Source organism: Linepithema humile, chromosome 1, assembly GCF_040581485.1.
Source record: "Linepithema humile isolate Giens D197 chromosome 1, Lhum_UNIL_v1.0, whole genome shotgun sequence".
Taxonomy (NCBI): domain Eukaryota; kingdom Metazoa; phylum Arthropoda; class Insecta; order Hymenoptera; family Formicidae; genus Linepithema; species Linepithema humile.
In genome coordinates this window covers 29,707,943-29,726,144 of record NC_090128.1, presented here as the reverse complement: position 1 = coordinate 29,726,144, position 18,202 = coordinate 29,707,943, and the positions used below count along the sequence as shown (strand labels likewise).

The 18,202-nt window shown below is 40.8% G+C and overlaps 2 protein-coding genes across 4 annotated transcripts in view; one reads left to right on the top strand and one right to left on the bottom strand.

Moving 5' to 3' along the window:
• qin overlaps nucleotides 1-18,202 on the top strand; it is a 153,058-nt gene that overhangs the window by 6,678 nt on the left and 128,178 nt on the right. The window contains exon 1 of one of the 3 annotated variants that reach the window (XM_067347215.1): nucleotides 4,448-4,642. The exons of the other annotated variants lie outside the window; for them this stretch is intronic. Within the exon in view, the coding sequence (XP_067203316.1) occupies nucleotides 4,604-4,642 (39 nt within the window). The 5' untranslated portion in view covers nucleotides 4,448-4,603. Of the gene's footprint in view, nucleotides 1-4,447; nucleotides 4,643-18,202 lie in introns of those variants that run through there. 3 annotated transcript variants of the gene reach the window in all.
• Nucleotides 1-18,202, bottom strand: part of LOC105668994 (uncharacterized) — a 37,212-nt gene that overhangs the window by 3,883 nt on the left and 15,127 nt on the right. The gene's annotated exons all lie outside the window — the stretch shown is intronic.

Genomic DNA, 18,202 nt, shown 5'->3' with positions numbered 1-18,202 from the left:
AAAGAGCTGACCGGCTCTCCGAATATTTTCCTTCTAATTTAATTTCGTCCAATACGCGGAGCGCAGTACATACGCGTTATCTTGTATATCTCGCGGAGGCGGGAGATTGAGATGCGGGTGTATCATGCTCGTGTATGCGCGCGACTATAACGATACGCGGTGGCTTTTTGAGAGGTCGATTAAAAGTGTATTTTACGTGAAGCGCTGGGATTCATAGAGGGGAATTATGTCTGTCTCGCGCGCCTTCCTGTAGACAACTCGTCCAGCGGCAGTGAAATCCCCTTGGAATCTAAAATCCGCGATGTCCATAGGATTATAGTCTATAGGATTTCTCGCATCTCTTTTCTTACATTTATTTGCGAATAAATAAATTATTCCGTTTATATAGCAGTTAAATTTTATATATAAACGTCGTAGAGAGGGATTCTTTCCCCATTTTTTCTACGCGCCTTCCGCTAGACAATCCATTCAGCAGCGATAAAGTCGTTTGAAAGTCTTAAAATCCGCGACGTTAATAGATAGGATTATTCCCTATTATTTTTATTTACTGAATAATAATTTATGAAATATTGAACTTTATATATGAAGCATTCTAAAAACGCGTACATTATCAAAGCTAACAATAGGGGCCATTTATCTACCGTACAGCGCGTTGCCCGTTCACCCGTGGGAACAATTGGTCTATGTGATATCGCTATCTTAGTTTATAACGTATTACGTATATATTGTTTCTGTTTCGATAATTTTATCACGGTTCAATCTACGAATGTATTTAGCAACATTAAAGAAGTAATGACATCGAATTTTTTAACGACAATATTTATTCATTATCTGTATTTTAAAATTATTATATTTTTCTGATGCACGCAGATTGTTTTTGAAGTCAGTTTTATTTTTTTTCCCCTCCGAGAAACTTTGAATTAATTGCTGAACGATAGGAAAACGAATGAACGAATCGCACGTTACACGACTTACTTGAGTGACGTCCGTTTTTGTTACACCTTACAGATATTTGCTTTGCAAATATATCTTGGGACACTTTTTAATTTGCGAGATCTCGTTATACCGTCGTCTGGCTATTACGGTCGCGAAAGGGATGCGAGGGTGTGGAATAGTGGAGAGAAACGTGTGGTCCGAGTGGTGCCGGATATAAACCCGCCTCACTAGACTCGCCATGAATTTTTATAAACCGATTATTTAGCGTCGATGTAACAAAGTGCAGCGCGCCCGCTGAAAGAGCGTCGCGGCGCACCGACCCAGCGGCGCACATCAAAGGGACGCATATCCCGACCCCATATTTCTATCTCTCTCTCTCTCTCTCTCCGTCTCCCTCGTGGGTTACATACAGTTATACACACCGGCACCGACCTGGAAATTCAATTCGATTCTGCATGAAATGAGTCTGGAAACTCTGCTCGCATTGCGGTGCGACGGGGCGCGGCCCGGCGCGCTTTATTAATCCTGTCAGCGCGAAACGTGATTGAAAAATTCGCAAAGCGCGTACGCGCGGGTCTCTAAGAGGCGCTCGTCTTGAAAATTTTCAAAGCGCATCACATCATTCGTAGAATGCATTTTCCGTGTCTGCATACAAAGAGATACGAGTGCGGACGCTTCTCCGGTGCCGTTTCGATTTTTCGCGCGACTCCGCTCCGGGACGCGCCGCGTCTAAGTCGCGAATCAAAGGGAATCTCGTTTACGTTTCGCAAATTGAATCGCTTGTGTTGGGGGAGCACGATTTCACGTTGTTATGTCGAATGCTTAACTTTAAAAAGAGCATCATCGCTGAAGAACTGCGTCGATTACATCAGAGCTAATAATCATAATGCAAAGATGAATGAACAACGTCTGACATTGCTTTAGAGATTAATTCTTGCCTCCCAACACGGGTCGAAGGAATCGAACGACGCGAAGGACCTTTCACTTCTACTGTCTGCCACAACAAAAAACAATTATATCTCGAATTGGATCTCAGCCAGACGGAAACGATGAGACTGCTTCCTTCTTCCCAGTCATTGTCGATAGTCTCTCTCTCTCTCTCTTTCTCCGTTTGTCTTTCTCTCTTCCTCTCTCTCGCTCTGCCCTCCCTTGTGTCGCCGCGGCGTCTGCTCGACTGGCGAAATTCTAACTCGGATTCTAACTGGAGCCGCGTTGCGTAGTGCCCAATGTACTATGCCAAAGTGCGATGCCTCAGCAGTAGGATCCATCCTGTATTGGTCCATCGGTAACCCGATACGGAATATTAATTGGCAGGTATTGGTTTCCCGAATTACGTTATTTTGAACGCGCGTGACCTGGAAGTTTGACAGACGCGACAAAAAAGAGAGAGAGAGAGAACTACGAAATATAGATGCGCCCAGAATACGGGCGTATTCGCTTTCGGTGAACGCTATCAATGTCCTTTTGTTGCTCGAATATCAAAAAATTCTAGAAATTAATTACACAAGAATTCGCGCAATTTTGAATACGCGAAGTTTAATTAATTTTCAATGAATTGCGTATATATGTATGTCGAAGCGGGGCGAAGCGAGTCTATTTCCGCGGCATGCCGCCTAACGGACATACGCGCTCCCTCGCTCGTCTCTGCAGCATGCGACACCCGTAATGTGGAACACCGTGTTCAGCAAAAAATAACTGCTACGAATAATTGATGCTCGACAGCGCGGGCGTGGAATCGTCGGAGTTCCTAATCGTGCGTGGCTGAAATTACTGTGACCCGTCACTTTATTTATTGCATATGCGCGAGACAAAGGGCCCGTCGCGACGAGGGGCACGACATGCGCCGAAAAATAAAGCCATTTTTCATTCTTGGCCGCGAGGACGAAAATTTTTAATGAGTGAAATATCGCGACTCCCACTCGACGCCGGAGAAGCATGGTGTTACGCGAAAGGCTCGGAATCGAAATACACAGCTTCGAGACTTGCGCTGGTATTACTGAATTTATAGCCGTGTAGTTTATTAGAACAATTTGGTGTAACAGCTGAATTGTGATCTGAATATATAGAGAAAAAAAAACGGTCTATTTTATTATCCATAAAATTTGATCTTTTATTTAGAGACCACGTTTGTGTTTTGAGCTCTATAACGATTTATAATTTATAATTTTCTTTGCGGAGAATCTCGCGTTTTTAAAAATCGCGCTTTAACACATTCCTCTTTTCTCCAACAGAATCGTACAAGATTGCGACATGATTGCGTGTATAATTCCTGTATCATTTATTATCTTAACATCGAATCCGTCGTTTTTATCGATGCATACTTTTGATTATTCTTTATACTATGAAGATTATGAGTGAATGTCTCGTTTCGAAGCGAAGCGAAAGGAAACATTCGTTTTATTCCCGTGATACGGACGTGTACGCACGTAACGAAGGTAATTATACGCACGCGATACCGAAGCGAAATCGCGATAGCTCGGTCGGTCGCCTCCGATCTCCCGGCTCATCTCGCGAAATCGTCAATAATCGTAATTGCGAGCCGAACATGCGCGTGTGCATCGAGGCGAGCGAAAAGGAGGAACACACGTATCACGGAACGTCGATCCATAAACGCGGAACAGATGAGAGAAAAGTCCGTCAAATGATGCCCTTTTAAAGACAATCGTGTGTATCGATGAGTAGATCGCAACGGATGAAACCGTCAAAGGATGAATTTTTCTTTTAAATCCTTTGTACAAGTAAATTTTTTATATTTGTGAAGATTTTACAGCAAAGAATAAATATCAGCATCTCAAAAATATACTGTGTTAAATCACATTTTGTCGAAAATTCAGTTATCACAAGATTCTAATTTTTATCCAATGGCAAACAGTCCTTTAGCCGCTAAGAGTTCTATTTTTCGAAACTGACTTTGATACCGATTTTCAAGAAATTAATCTTAAGAAAAATCGCAAATATCTTTAAATTATGTTAAATGCTGATATAGACAAAGTATTGCGACAAGATGTGTAACATTGGCAAAGCAGACAACTTTAAATCTCTGAATTTAAATTTTAGATAAATTAGTGCCACAGAACTTAGTTTTCAATTTTCAACGTAAAACGTTGTATAGCACGATATAATATGGCACACTTTTCGCTGCGGGAGCAGCGTTTTCTTGCGGCGGAATGTTTTCCGTACAGTCGTATCTTGCGGGAGCAAGTTGCCTCAAGGACGAGCGACGTCGCGCCGGAGAAGTCCTTTGGAATACCACGTATTTGATATTCACGCGTATACGCGGTCGCCGGGCCGATGAACAGAGCAATTTGTCGTACGCTGTTGGCTGCCAACCGCATTAGTACGCGCCGCTGGTAGCGTGTGCGGACACACGCGTTTCTGGTTTACGGTTGTCCCGTCTCAGCATGCGGAAATCCGGAAAAGCGAGGGCGTGCTGCGCACGTTTTGCACGTCATTTAATTAAAGTCGGAAAACGAGCCGCGTAATGACACTCGCGCGCGCGCGCCGAGGGCTCGTCGCGTTTCGACGCCGCGGGCGCAGCCCGCCGTTGCCCGTGGCATGGGCGGGGCGCGGAGCGAGTGATCCGGAGAGTTCTGCGGATGCAAATGCGCGTCGGGCTATCTAGTATCGCGATATACTGCGGTTGGTTGTAACCGATACATCGGACCTTATGGGGATACAAAGCTGCAAAATTGGCCGGAACGGGGATGTAAGTTAAGATGGGAGGCGCTGTATATCATTCCGATGCCTTGCGGCGCGCAACGTGAAAGTCTGGCTTCGCTAGACACCGAGAGAGAACGATCTTCGCCGTGGAATACACTCGTGGGTGTCATTAGCAGCGAGAGACGGAAAAATTTCGAGAACGTTGAAATGCCAAGTTCCGTTTTCCAAGTTATTTTATCGTCTTAAAAGATTTTTATTTTATATCAAGAGAAGGTTTCGATAAATTCTTTGAATTTCAGGCCTTTATGCTTCTTTGAAATCAGAATTTTGAAAATAACGGTAGTTTCAGCTTTGAGCAAATGATACGATTGCAAAAGGCTACAAGCATGTGACGTCGCATTATTATTCGGCTCTCTCGCCATTACCATTTGATTTATCGTATTCGTGTGCCTCTTTGACGTACTGCGATCGGCGGCTCGATTAGCTTAGTCAAATCAAATCATGCAGACGCCCGATTAAATAGAAATCGGAGCTTTTCATCGAAATGATGGTCAATAAACGCTCATGGTTCAATAGCTTAGCGGAAAATGTGTAAACGTTCAAATGTCAACAGATAACTAGTTTGCTTGGGTAAACTGCCCACGGCGTACTCGCGCGATCAATCGATCTAACAACGACACTTCCTGTTCCTTCCCTGTTGACTTCGATTTTAAGTCGCGCTTACAGCCAATTTAAACTTTCCGTAATTTGGACAACTTTCTCCCTTTCACGTTAGGAAGATGCGAAATTATATCTCGAACGTATCGCGAGAATTTTACGGTTCATTAATTCGAGAAATACTTAAATATCTTGAAATCAACTGTTTGCGAGGCACGAAACAACATCGTAAAACTCAAAATTTGCTTTCGCCTCGGACGAGGCGAATTTATGGCTCTGATGAAAAAGAAAAGGCATCCGAATGTGAAACCGTCGTGAGAAAAGTGCGCGTAATGAGAGGGGGCGTTGAAGGAGAGAGAGAGAGAGAGAGAGAGAGAGAGAGAGAGAGAGAGAGAGAGAGAGAGAGAGAGAGAGAGAGAGAGAGAGAGAGAGAGAGAGAGGGGGGGGGAGGCAAGTACGCGCGCTATCGCTCATATCGTCTCCGGTACATTGTATTAATCTTCGTTTGTCCGCCTTTCGAACGCGCATTGTCCGTCAGCACAATTGAACGAAATCAATCGATCTGAGGGAAACGCTGTGTATTCCCCTCGAGGTTCGCGCTGCGCTCAAAGACCGGCTTATTGTAGCGTTACAAATGCAGCAACCTCAAAGAATAGTAATGTGTCGCTAATGAACCGGAGCTGAGCTGTGTACACATTTACATTGTATACCGTAAACCGCAACAAGGGATACGTGAACGGCAGGGCGGTCCATTAAATTCGTTGATTCAAGTCGATCTGAAAATCTTCGTGTTTGCCGTGGCACAAAGGATACGTCGCAATGTTTATTGCGGCGTTCCCGCAGAGGGAAATTCAATGACCAGCGGTTTCGCTGTGTTATAGAAATGTGTACATATGTGATATAATTATTAGAAATATAGCTAAAAATTTGTTTAATATTTGAAATTTTCACGAATACACTTTCACACGTGTGTATTCGTTGTTTCGCTGTTACAAAAACTTTTGTAAGTAGCGGTGCAATTACATTTTTCCATAAAATTTTGCAAAGCTCTCGCAACAGTGAGCGTTTGTGAAGCAATACGTTTATACGTTTCCACGATATGATACACCAGCTTTACACACACTTCTATTAAGCTTACGTGCGCGATTTTCCGTACTGGCAAGTATTTCCAATTCGCATTTACGGCACACGCCCTGTTCTCTTAACCCTTCCTGGTCACGTTGCCTCGACAATTCCACTCCGTCCTTTGACACGCCGAGCAGACCATGATATCCCTCGTCTGCCAAAATGCTTTGAAAGTCATCTCCACATCGCGTTTGCTAAAGAAGATGGAAAAGAGACCAAATATATGGAGATTGTCTATGTTGCATTTTATTGTGTGAAAAGATTCAATTCGGTGTCGAAATCCAGTAGAGTTTCAAAAATCGTTTTTCAGTGTAAAATCGAACGAAAATAACGCGTTTATTTAAAGAATCTGAAAATAAAAGAGTTCAAAGATTATTTAGGTTTTGCATTAAAAATTGTAATCTGTAAAGATTTTGTAAATTTAAAGTGTAAAAACTCGAAGGTTTTGAAATGATAATTTTGCTATCTTTGTACAGAAATACAAAACTCGAAAGTTTTATCCAATTTTACGATTAGAAATTATTTTCTCCCGCAAAATGCTTCAACATTTAACTATGAAGAATGCTATTAGTTTCGCATTTGCACTGTAGATAGTTAGAAAAATCGACGACTCGTAATATTGTTTGAGCTCATTGAAACGTAGAATCGCCCACCGTATCCATCGCCGCAATTATTCGGATTTTCGGCCAACTCGTTCATTTGGTCGGATAATTTCAACTATTCGGTCCAAGTATTCCGTAAATTTAAATCGATTCCGTTCAGTCTTATTGGTCGCAGGCCGCATTATTCATATAAAATTTCCGCAATAAAGCAGCGTACGAGAGGTTCTTTTAAAATCATATTTTTTACTGTTTGCGACGAAATTTCGGACGGTTCGCTTTTTTTTTCGCGAATGCACGCACGTTTGCATTACACTTAATGCGGACGTTTCATGGGAAAATTCGCAGGATAGTCGGCAGTTTAATAAACAAATATTAATTAGCAAATACTGATTGTCTTTCATTATCGCAGTTGATATAATTATTTCTCGAGGGAGAATCTGTGCGGAGGAATAACGGGGAATAGGAAGGCCAGTCATTCGGATAATACCTATTTAATTAACAGTATACATCATCAAGCCGCGCAGATATCACTCTTTCCAGAAATCAAATTAAATTTGTGGTAAAGCCCCTATAAATCGTATTAAGCTTACGTGCGCGATTTTCCGTACTGGCAAGTATTTCCAATTCGCATTTACGGCACACGCCCTGTTCTCTTAACCCTTCCTGGTCACGTTGCTTCGACAATTCCACTCCGTCCTTTGACACGCCGAGCAGACCATGATATCCCTCGTCTGCCAAAATGCTTTGAAAGTCATCTCCACATCGCGTTCGCTAAAGAACTTGCGCTGTACAGAGGCGATATATAGAGCGGAGATAGTTTTACTACTTTGACAATAAAAGGACTCGATTGACGTGAAAAAGGTTTTGCGAAATTTGCTGACGAAAAATGAGAAAGGAATGATTGAAGTTTTACCGTGTAATTTCCGCAGAAAGCTGACAGCCTTAATTCTATATATTTATGTATAATATATTTTTATCGACATCTAGTGTAAACGCTAGCACGCTATTTCCCCTTTTTTTATTCTGTCAGCAACAGATCTTTCGTTTAATCGAAAAATTACGATAATTAATATTTTGCTGTGTAATTTCCGCAGAAAGCCACATGCCTTTTAATTCGTATCTTTATCGATATACTTGCTGTAAATTCTAGCACGTATTTTTTCTTCCGTTTTATTTCGCCAGATAATGACTCGTTTATTTAATTGAAATATTAACGAATTAGTAACATTTATTTACGCAACATCGTCTCCTATAATTTACGACATCTTAGCGTATCCGTCTTGTTTACTTCGTCTGAAAGTGCTTAATCGACATGATCGGATGCATCGAAAGACGTTCGTGTTTGATGAACATGCGATATTCCCATTAGGACAGAGACGTAAGGAGCTGTCTTGCCGCTTAAATCAGGCATTCTGAGTAATCATCGTCGCTCGATGCATAACATTGCGTTCTGGATATTCCCATATTCGCAACGTCGTATACAGAAACATGTCCCTCGGTATCGGTAACCAGCATCCAGCAACATTTCACCGGAAACTCCTTACACTTGAACGAGCATTTCCAACTCTGACTGGGCAGGATGTCCGACATCGTCGTCTCGGGCGTTGAAATTACAAACGCAACGACGACGGCTTGTCTGCTCTTGTTACGATCTTTGGGACAACTTTCGCGCCTCGCAGACGACTCGCAAGTCGCATTTAACGACGTTAACACGCGCGATGCTGCTCGCGTATCTGTTTTCAGTCACGAGTGACGAAAGTATCCGTTTCTCATTCTGCTTGCGTCGATGTCAAGACTGAAGTAAGCGTTCCCGAGTAAAAGTTGCGTTAGACTGTGCATGAATTGGAATGAATTGAACGGGGTGTCCAACTGTATCATCCGCGTTAATAGGAGATTCCTCTTAAGTCATTTGGAAACGAAAATTTTTATACCAAAATGTTGAGACTAGAATAGTTTTTAAACAAGTGGTGTTTAAAGTTGACCAATTTCAGAAATGTCAAAAATTTGCATCGCATATTGATTTTTATATTTTTATTATATGAAAAACCATGTCAAAAATCTGCTGTTAACGGTTGACATGGTTAGTCTGAGATACCTTGTATATTTTACATCATCTTTAAATCTATTCTCTCTCAATGTTATTAAAATAAAGCAAATTGTTTCTAAAGTTTTTCATACGATAAAGATTATCTATTTAAAAACTATTCTAGTCTTAGCATTTTGGTATAAAGATTTTCGTTTTCAAATGTCCTCAAGAATCTGCTATTAATGATTGATATTGTTGGTCTGGAATAATCTTGTATATTATTGATTTTGTTTAGAAAAATTATGGGATAAATGAGTAAATGGATTAATATTTTTATTATCGAGCGCTTCTATTATTTAATTTTCAATTTTTTAGTCAACTTGAATTTTTGAAATGTTGTTTACTCTTCTGCGATAATGTTTTTCAGACATGTTATATCCATAGATATCAGTATTAGAATATTAAACCGCCTGCATAACGGCCGCTCAAGCATGCATAGAAAAATTTTTTCAGAGTTTATTGAGTGGCTTTATAAATCTTTTGGACGTTCTGTGCATCGGCGAGCGAATAGAGCGCAATGTAGCGATAGCAGTGCGAGAGTAGTCCACGTGCGCAATACGTATTTTTAGGTGTTCCGAAACGTCGTCCTAAATTGAACGTATAGTAAAAGCCCATTGATTAATCTGTATTAATGCGTCCAGCCCCTTTCGTGATAAATCCGCCAGCCGCTGTAATTACATCAACGCATTTTGCGAGGCGTTTCTTTCGCAGGCGTGCGAGACGAAAGGATAGTTAAATGGCCGGCACAATTACAAGAGTGAAAAATGTACACATAATGGGACCAACTTTCTTGATTATGCGATTATGTGATTATTCGACACATATCGCTCCGATTTATTGCAGTAATTAATTCGAAGCTCCCCGCGTTTTAAAAGCGACTACGAAGCATTTGCGCGCTGTTAGATAAGAAAATACGAAAACGAGGAAATTAAATACGCGACTTTTTAGGCAAACAAACCATTTTTTAATTACATTCCGTCGTTAAGCTCTGTTCTGCCGTTCTCCTGCGTTTTCCGCGCGGCTATCGCGCGTTTTGCAATTTTGTCTGGAAAAAATTTTTGTGTAAAAAACTGATTACGCGGAAGGCAAATTAGTTATTCGTTTTGTTCATCAAACTTTTGATCTATATTCACGATTGCATTCCATATTACTCGTCGCACTTGGAGTCGGCTCTTGTCGAAAGCCGGTTCGATCAATTTGCTCCGCGACGAAACAACGAAAGAAGCGGAACACGTGCGTGCCGATCACACATTTACCTGGCGACCGATATTCATGACGGTGTAGAAAGCTCCGCGGAGAGCCTCTCCTCGCAACATGGAATAACGAAAGCTCGGTCGACATCTGCTCGAAACTCGATAGGCGAGAGTGACCATAGGGAATTGACTAACTTAGTTCACGTGTTAGATACATGTACCGCGTAGCTTCGCCTCTTTCTCTCTTTCTCTCTCTTTCTCTCACCTTCGGGACTTGCCGCTTCGCGCCAAGAAGCTTCTACGTGTATTTGTACGCCACTCTTGCACGCATTGATTATTAATTCGGAGTCACGAATAGTTGCCTGCACGCCCCTCCTTCTCCGTCTCTTCGGTTCGCATCGCATTGCGTCTCGCTCGCTCGTCTTCGATCCCCCTCGCTCTCCCGCGCTTCCTTTACTTATCCTCCCGTTGCATCTCGAGGTCCCGGTTACGCGTTCCCGATGCGTCGCAACACCCAACCTACGCTTCGTGCTCGCCTCAGTTGCGCGCTCGAAATCCCTGGGCGGGTATTACGCTAAGCACATTAGTCGTCGCCTCTCTGTTGTGATTATGCGAACTTCGTTCCTCCGACGCTCGTATGTACCGGTTACGGCGTGCTGGAGATAAAAGCCGCGTCGCGAAGACGACGGTACAAACCGAGCGCGATAATGAATGACGAAGAAGACGAGAGAGAGGGAGAAAGAGAAACATAGTTATTGTAACGTTTCGCGACAGCATCGTCGACGATTCTTCCGGTCGACCTACGTGCCGGGCCGTGTTTCTCGTTTATATTACTGTGCGAGAAATAACCCGCGGTAACGCTACACGTCTTCGCGACAATCTATGCAAATTTGCCGATTCCCGCACTGCAGTGCTCGTGTTGCCGGCGACGAAACGTTAACAGCAGAAGAAATTACGTAATTTCGAACAGAGCATGAGTGAAAAAATAAATGCTATTCAAACATCCGTGTATTATTATTATCAGAATTATAATAGAACGTTAATTCTCTGCGTTAGAAAATAGATCCTGCATGTCTAATAAAGGTTCGCAATTAAGTTCGCAAAGTACGAGAATCGCGGGGATAGTTCTGTTCTCCGTTCGCATCGATGACTAGCATTTTGAACGACTTCTAATTAACAGTTAGAACGAAACTGCTGCCACTCCTTTCGCTCCGACTGCTTCATTTTTCACTCCCGAGCTTCTCTCGTTGCACCTCGACCCGCTGCTGCTTTTGTGCAGCTTCATCCTTTCGATCGGTCCATCCATACGGAAGAGAGACAATAGATAAGAGAAGGTTTTTAATTATAAAGATACGGGGCCAATGCAATAATTAGTACGCGTGAGCGCAACTCAGCGTGGGAGCATGCAAATTGTATGAGCAGTGACCAATTATGGGACCTGTCTTTAATGATTCATAATACCATTAAACGTTCCGCGTAGTCTTTGGTCTTTGCCAGAACTTCACTCAGCCAGGATATTAATTATACATAGGAATTCCCGAGTCGAAATTTAGCGTCTCTTTTAATGCTCATACAGCCTATATGAACCTATTTTTACGGAATTAGAACCTAGAACTCCTCTTTTAAAACTTGATTTCCTATAATTTGACGTTGAAATACTACTTTAAACCTATAGAGCCTCACAAAATAGATTGTATTACTGCGAGAACTCCTCCATTAAACCTCGAACTTTTATCTAGTATATATATATATATACTAGATAAATTCGACCTATAAAAGTTATTATAATGTTTAATCATAAAGGAAAATATTTGATTCGTTGCATTTCCAACTTTCATTAATATTGATACCTTTCCGTTTTTTTCTTCAAAATAGTGATATGATATCTGAAAAAAATTCAACGCAAAAAAATTTTTTTAAATTAATTTTTTTATTAAATGTTAACTATTTTAGATGTACTCGTTAAAATTCAAATAAAAATAAAAAACTATACGAGCAATATGCATAATGTGGTTGTATTTTGATTATTGCTTTATTAAGTGATACAATATTATCAAACGTTTCAGTCTTAATTTGGACCTTTTTCTGTATAAGTATTTCTGTCTGAACTTGTTTTAACGCATGTTAACTATACTTAATAATATACTCTTAACTATATGTATTACATATACTTAATAAATAATATTTAATTCAATAAATATTATGTAATGTTTTTAATATCTTATTTTATATTTAATATCTTAATTTAATATTTTTAATATAATCACAAAGGTATATGGATTTTCAGTACTAGTTTTATGATATTATCAAGAAATTCTAATGATTGCAAAAATCTTCACAATAATAAAGAAAATTACTAACTATATAATTTTAATTGATGATAATTTTAATAGCATACAATTTTTAAAAATATCAGAAATCAATACTCAAGTTGAGTACTGAGTTGAGACTGAAATCAATACTAGTTGAATTTTGATATTATATTTTGATATTATCAAGAAATTTCTAATAATTACAAATTTTCAAAAGATAATAAAATTCAACTAAATGGTATTGATTGATGATATTTTTAAATTGTATGCTATTAAAAATTATCGTTAATCAAAATTATAGTTAGTATTTTTTTTTATTGTGAACATTTGCAATCATTAGAATTTCTTGATAATATCATAAAAGTAGTGCTGGCAAAAAGGAATCTATATATTTTCAGGGTCTAAAGCGGGTCAACGGAGGGTTTTAACTAAACCCTACTTTGAAGCTTTAGCAGGAAAAAAGGAAATTTCGGACATATTGTAGCGCCAAAGTAGGTGCTATTATATACATACGATACAATGCATAACATCTACTTTGACTCTCTTATGCCTACCTCAAAATAAAAGATTAAGGTTCAATATAGGTGCTAAATTTCGACTCGGGTTATGCGAATAATGTGGATGATGATTTTGATTATATAACGCGTCAACTGTTCACGGTAAAATCTGATTTGAAGCCCCCTGTTTATTGTGTTATCAATTTATCTGAAATTTCGCCTGCGTCAGTAAACGCTGTTAAATACGTAATCAATATTTTGATGAACCGATTTTACGAGACAAATCGGAAATCTTTTTCGTCTAAACGCTGAAAAATTATAATTTTTTTCGAATTATATTTTCTCTTCACAAATCCATAAAATTTCTATTTGTTTCGTTTGGACGAGTAAATTATTGGGCTTTATAAATCTTTTTTTCTTCAGCTGTCACACACGTTAATCGAATAAGATTTGCCCGGCGCGAGTATCGCACGCGCGTCTGTCGAGAAAGTCGAAACGCTCGCGTCGCCTCGCTACTTTATCATTTATGGGTGTAGCACACAAGCTATGGAGAAAGCGATGACCAGTTTGTGTACCGTCTTGGTTCGTAGATTTTACGGCGGATCGCTGGCTTTTCAAGCGGCCTGTGTTTTTTCGCCCCGGACCGCCCGATTTTTACGATAGCAATCAGCTGCGAGCGTTCGATTACGTCATTTCCTCATTTTTTCCATGCGACATAATACCGCCGTACCGTCCAACGATGTATCAGCGCAATTTTAGATGCACGATTTGCTTGTACTTTTAACGCAAAGTTACAGATGTTTAGATTTTCTGATTTACGATTTTTTAGAAAACATTTGAGAAATGGACGAATCGAGGTTAAACGTCTCGAAGAGATTGAAACATCAAAATAGTTGAGAATGCAAAGGTACACCTCGCCGCTAAATTATTTCCTTTGCGCAAACACTTTCTACGCACGCAGCTTTGTTCGGATTGCCAATTAATTATACTCATATACCTGTTAGGAGTCGCTAATTAGCGTCTTCCACGACTACCGCTAAACCTCTCTTCGCTATCTCTTAGCCTGTTATCCACTTTCGAAACCCCTCGAGTTGTTCCTTATTATTTTCCCTTGCAGTACGAATAGTTTTACTAATTTCATCCCTGAATGCATTAACGTTTCCGTTTAAAAATGTCCCTGTCCTCGTAAAAGAAAATGAAATGAATAAAACAAAAAATTGCGGAAAATGGGAAACACATTTACAATTTTTTTGCTCAAATCTTTTTAAAAGAGCTTTGCGGTGTACTAATGGACACGCTTCGTTCTTCGATAAATCCTGTTGGTGCTTTGTCGTCGCGCGTCGTTTACTTTGCCGATAAATTTGATTCACTCGCCGGGAAGGGACGGCGCTCGGACGAGCTCCACGTACGTTTAAAACCTTTACCTTGCAACGCGCAGTTCCGAAGGAGTCGCCTTCTCCGCAATTTGTCTCTCTTATTAATAAAATGTTTACATTTCTGTTTCCGCGTCTTCGATGAAGTTGTTATAAAATACTCTCGATAAAAGTATGGGTCTTGCTTGTTCCGCCGTAATGAATCGAATCGGGGCGCACAGAGTACGATATGAAAATCACGTAGCCGAGCTGGCACACGTCGCGGGAAAAATACGCGCCTCGCCGCGCCGAGTGCATATCCATTCGACGGCAGATTGAACGCACGAAAAATTATGTTACGCATCTGTTCGACAACACATGTGTCTTGATGGAATTAGCATTCCTCTTCGTACACTCTGCGGAATATAAGTTTTAGACTGGATTCCGCTTTTGTACGTTAGAAATTGAATTTTTCATTTGTCCGATGTTTATTTTGTGAATGGGAAGAGAGAAAATATAATTTGAAAAAAAAGGATAATTTGTCGAATCGACAAATTTTTTAAATGAAATTTTTATGAACGGTAAACATAAAAATGTTGGCGTAGCTGTCTCAGTACTTGCGAAGGAACAACGTCGAAGAGTGGAGAATAGTTAGATCGCGTAAATAATCGAAATTTTCCAGAACGAGAACTTAACTCGTCTCGTTCGAAAGCAGCCCATCCCTTTCTCGGCAGCGGAACGCGTGGGGTGCAAACAGACTGAAGAATGCGTACGTGTCGCCGTGGACCGTGTCGTCTAAGCAAACATCATGCCTCTTCTCGAGCACGAGAAGACTTTCAATGGCGCTATGCGCGCGACGGAGAAAATCTCGAAGTAGACTTCCGTCCGTCTGGCGCGCGCAGATGGAAAAGCTGTTTAGCGCGCTGGAAAATCGTGAAAGATTTCGCACTCTTCTCCGACAGATCAGACCCGAGAAATCAGGTAGCTTGCTCGAACTTTGTGCGGAAAGTCCGAGAATTGCTGGCGGGAGGGGAAGAGGGCGGGCAGACGCGGAAATCTCTCTCGTATTCGCGATCACATCGCGCGCCGGCTGCGAGAAAATCGCACGAACTCGATCGCCAAAGTATTTATCTTGCGGATAATTACGAGGAGGGAAAAATGAGAGCAGCATTATCGGGCGCATGTTTAATTACCGCGAAAGTTGAATAGGGTCGAGAAATCGAGCAGCATTACGTAATCGGGGGAAGTGGCTGAGCATTAATTACTTAACTCTTTCATCGCGAGTTTCAGGGAATTTACGTCTTTATAACGCAAAAGAATTTAATTGAATTGCGACAAGCTTGGGGAGTTGTGTGTTTCTAGTAATTTTTAGATCTTAGATCTCTTCGCATCTAAGGAATAATTGCAAGATTTTTACAATTATGAATTAATGTAGATACGAATTTCACTTGCTCTGTGAAAATGTGTACAATGCAATACACATTACATTTTTTTTTCCCCCTCTGTCTCTGTGTTATTCGCAACAAGGACGGGTTGTATAGTCGGAAAGTTTTGCGGAACTGAGCCTGCGGCAGGAAAGCGTAATGAAATATGAACTCGGAATCGGAGTTGATACACCGCGTGGCAGAGGTATCACGAGTCCGCTGTAATGCATTTGCGTAATTGTGAGCCACGGGGAAAAGAAAACGCGGAAAATATTAGCGTCAGACCGAATTTCCGCGCCGGCTGATTTTATCAACAAAACGTCGCGCTGCGGAAACTTTCGCAGCTAGCAGTAACATTGGTGGCCACGCATAATTATATTAAAACGGTACACAACGGCAATTAATTATACCGTCCGCTTTGTATTAGGAATTTGCCACACGCTAATCCAGCCGACAATATTAAACTTGTTTACTTACGGCGCGAAAGGCAATTTCTGTTACTATCTTTATTAAAATATTGTTTTGTGCTTTGTAGACTCGCGGCGCGATAATAGACTGCGATTAACAATTTAATTTCTAATGTCAACGACAGCAAATTAGATTGGCATTTGAATCGCTAACGAGATCCGTTAAATCGCGCCAGTGCACTCGAATCGTAACACAAATCGCGATTTGCCAGGAAACAATTCATTGTGCGAAGCAAAGCGAATTTCGCAAAATTAAAGTGTTAAGTATCGCAGATATCGATAGAAAATTATAGAATTATAAAAGAATTTATTCACATTTATGAGACTTGAATATAATTAATGTTGTAAAATTCAAGTTCTAAACTTGTTATCGCGTATCGCAAAAAGTCTCATATTATGTAAGATAGATGGAATATTAATCGAATGTTGGGAAAAGAGCTCACACGTTAGAAAGTACTAGCTTGCAAAACACTGCACTTAGTGGATTATAAATTTTACTACGACTTGGAAACACGTCACGAAAACTCGTTAGTTCTCGTTAACATCAGCCTCGATTTCTCCCACGACTCGTTCACCTTCGCTTTGAAATGCGTCTGCTTGACTTATGTGTGAAATCTAAGCGACATTAAACATGTCATGGAAAATGTTAACCAGCGTTAAATATCGCTTAGGTGAATTAATATTGGATTGCCTTCGATAACAGTAATTATGTGCAATTACTTTGATTTTTACAGATTTGTAATGCTATTAGTGAGTTTAATTAGAGGACTACAAGTCTTGAGAGATTTTAGAATTTCTAAATACATGGAATCTCCGTACGCTTGAATTTTAAGTGCTCGCTTTTTCAAAAACACTCGGATAAATCGCGTTAAAAACCATAATGCATTAATAAGTGTTTAATCATAACATTTTCAATACACATCCAAAGCTTGGTAAAAAATTGCGTATCGTCGACAAAAGAAGGAACGAATTAAATGAGATAACAATTAAGCGCGTAACAACCTGCATTTACTTCTTAGATTTTTAGTTAGATTTCCGCAAAGTTAATTGAAATCCTCGCGCTATTAAGCGCATCGATTTGTTCGAAGTAGCCCTTGGATTTTCTCTCTAGAGCCGCTTCTCGGGCAAGGTGTATATATCCTGGTGCAGTGCTCACACTTAAGACTCCACCTCGGCGCTCGATAGACCTTCACGACCGCGAGCGAACGAGCGAAACTGAAATCCGATCTCAGTTACCCTCTCCCGACGTGAGTTCGCGTTTCCCCACGTCAGGGATGCCGGAAATCCACCCCTAAATCGACGCGTGGCCCCTTTCTTTCACAATGTCGTGCTGCCTCCTACCCTCGGGAACGGCCTCTTGAACGGTGCCGTAGTTTCGCGCCGACGAGCGATTCGGCTCTCCTCCGTGCAACAGGTAGATGTGGCTACGGGCCAGCTGCTACCCCTCATTATGCATAATTGCTCGAGGGTGGAAAGAGTAGTGAAAGACTCTCCCTTAGCAATCGAATGTTCTGCACCTCCGCGCTGTTTCGTCTTTTGTTAGCAACTTCTTCCGTTCGCCGGATGAGAGCGAATTATCTCCGCGGAATCCACGTGAGTTTATAATTCGAGGATTCGCAGATTAGAATTCGAATATTAAGGTTAGCTTGCTGTCTCAAGTCTCTAGAATGTTTTGTCACTAGAATTCTTGCTCGATATTTGAGTTTTTAACATTGTCATTTAACAAATTTGCATTGGACGCGTACCTTTTTTCTCTTTATCTCTTTTTACGTTCTACTTGCTGATCTTCTTTTCATACTGCGTCCACCTCACTTTTCATCTACTTTTCCGCTCTCCTTCTCACCTTTTCGAAGCCGTCAAAAGGAATCTCTATAGTATAACGCGCACTTTG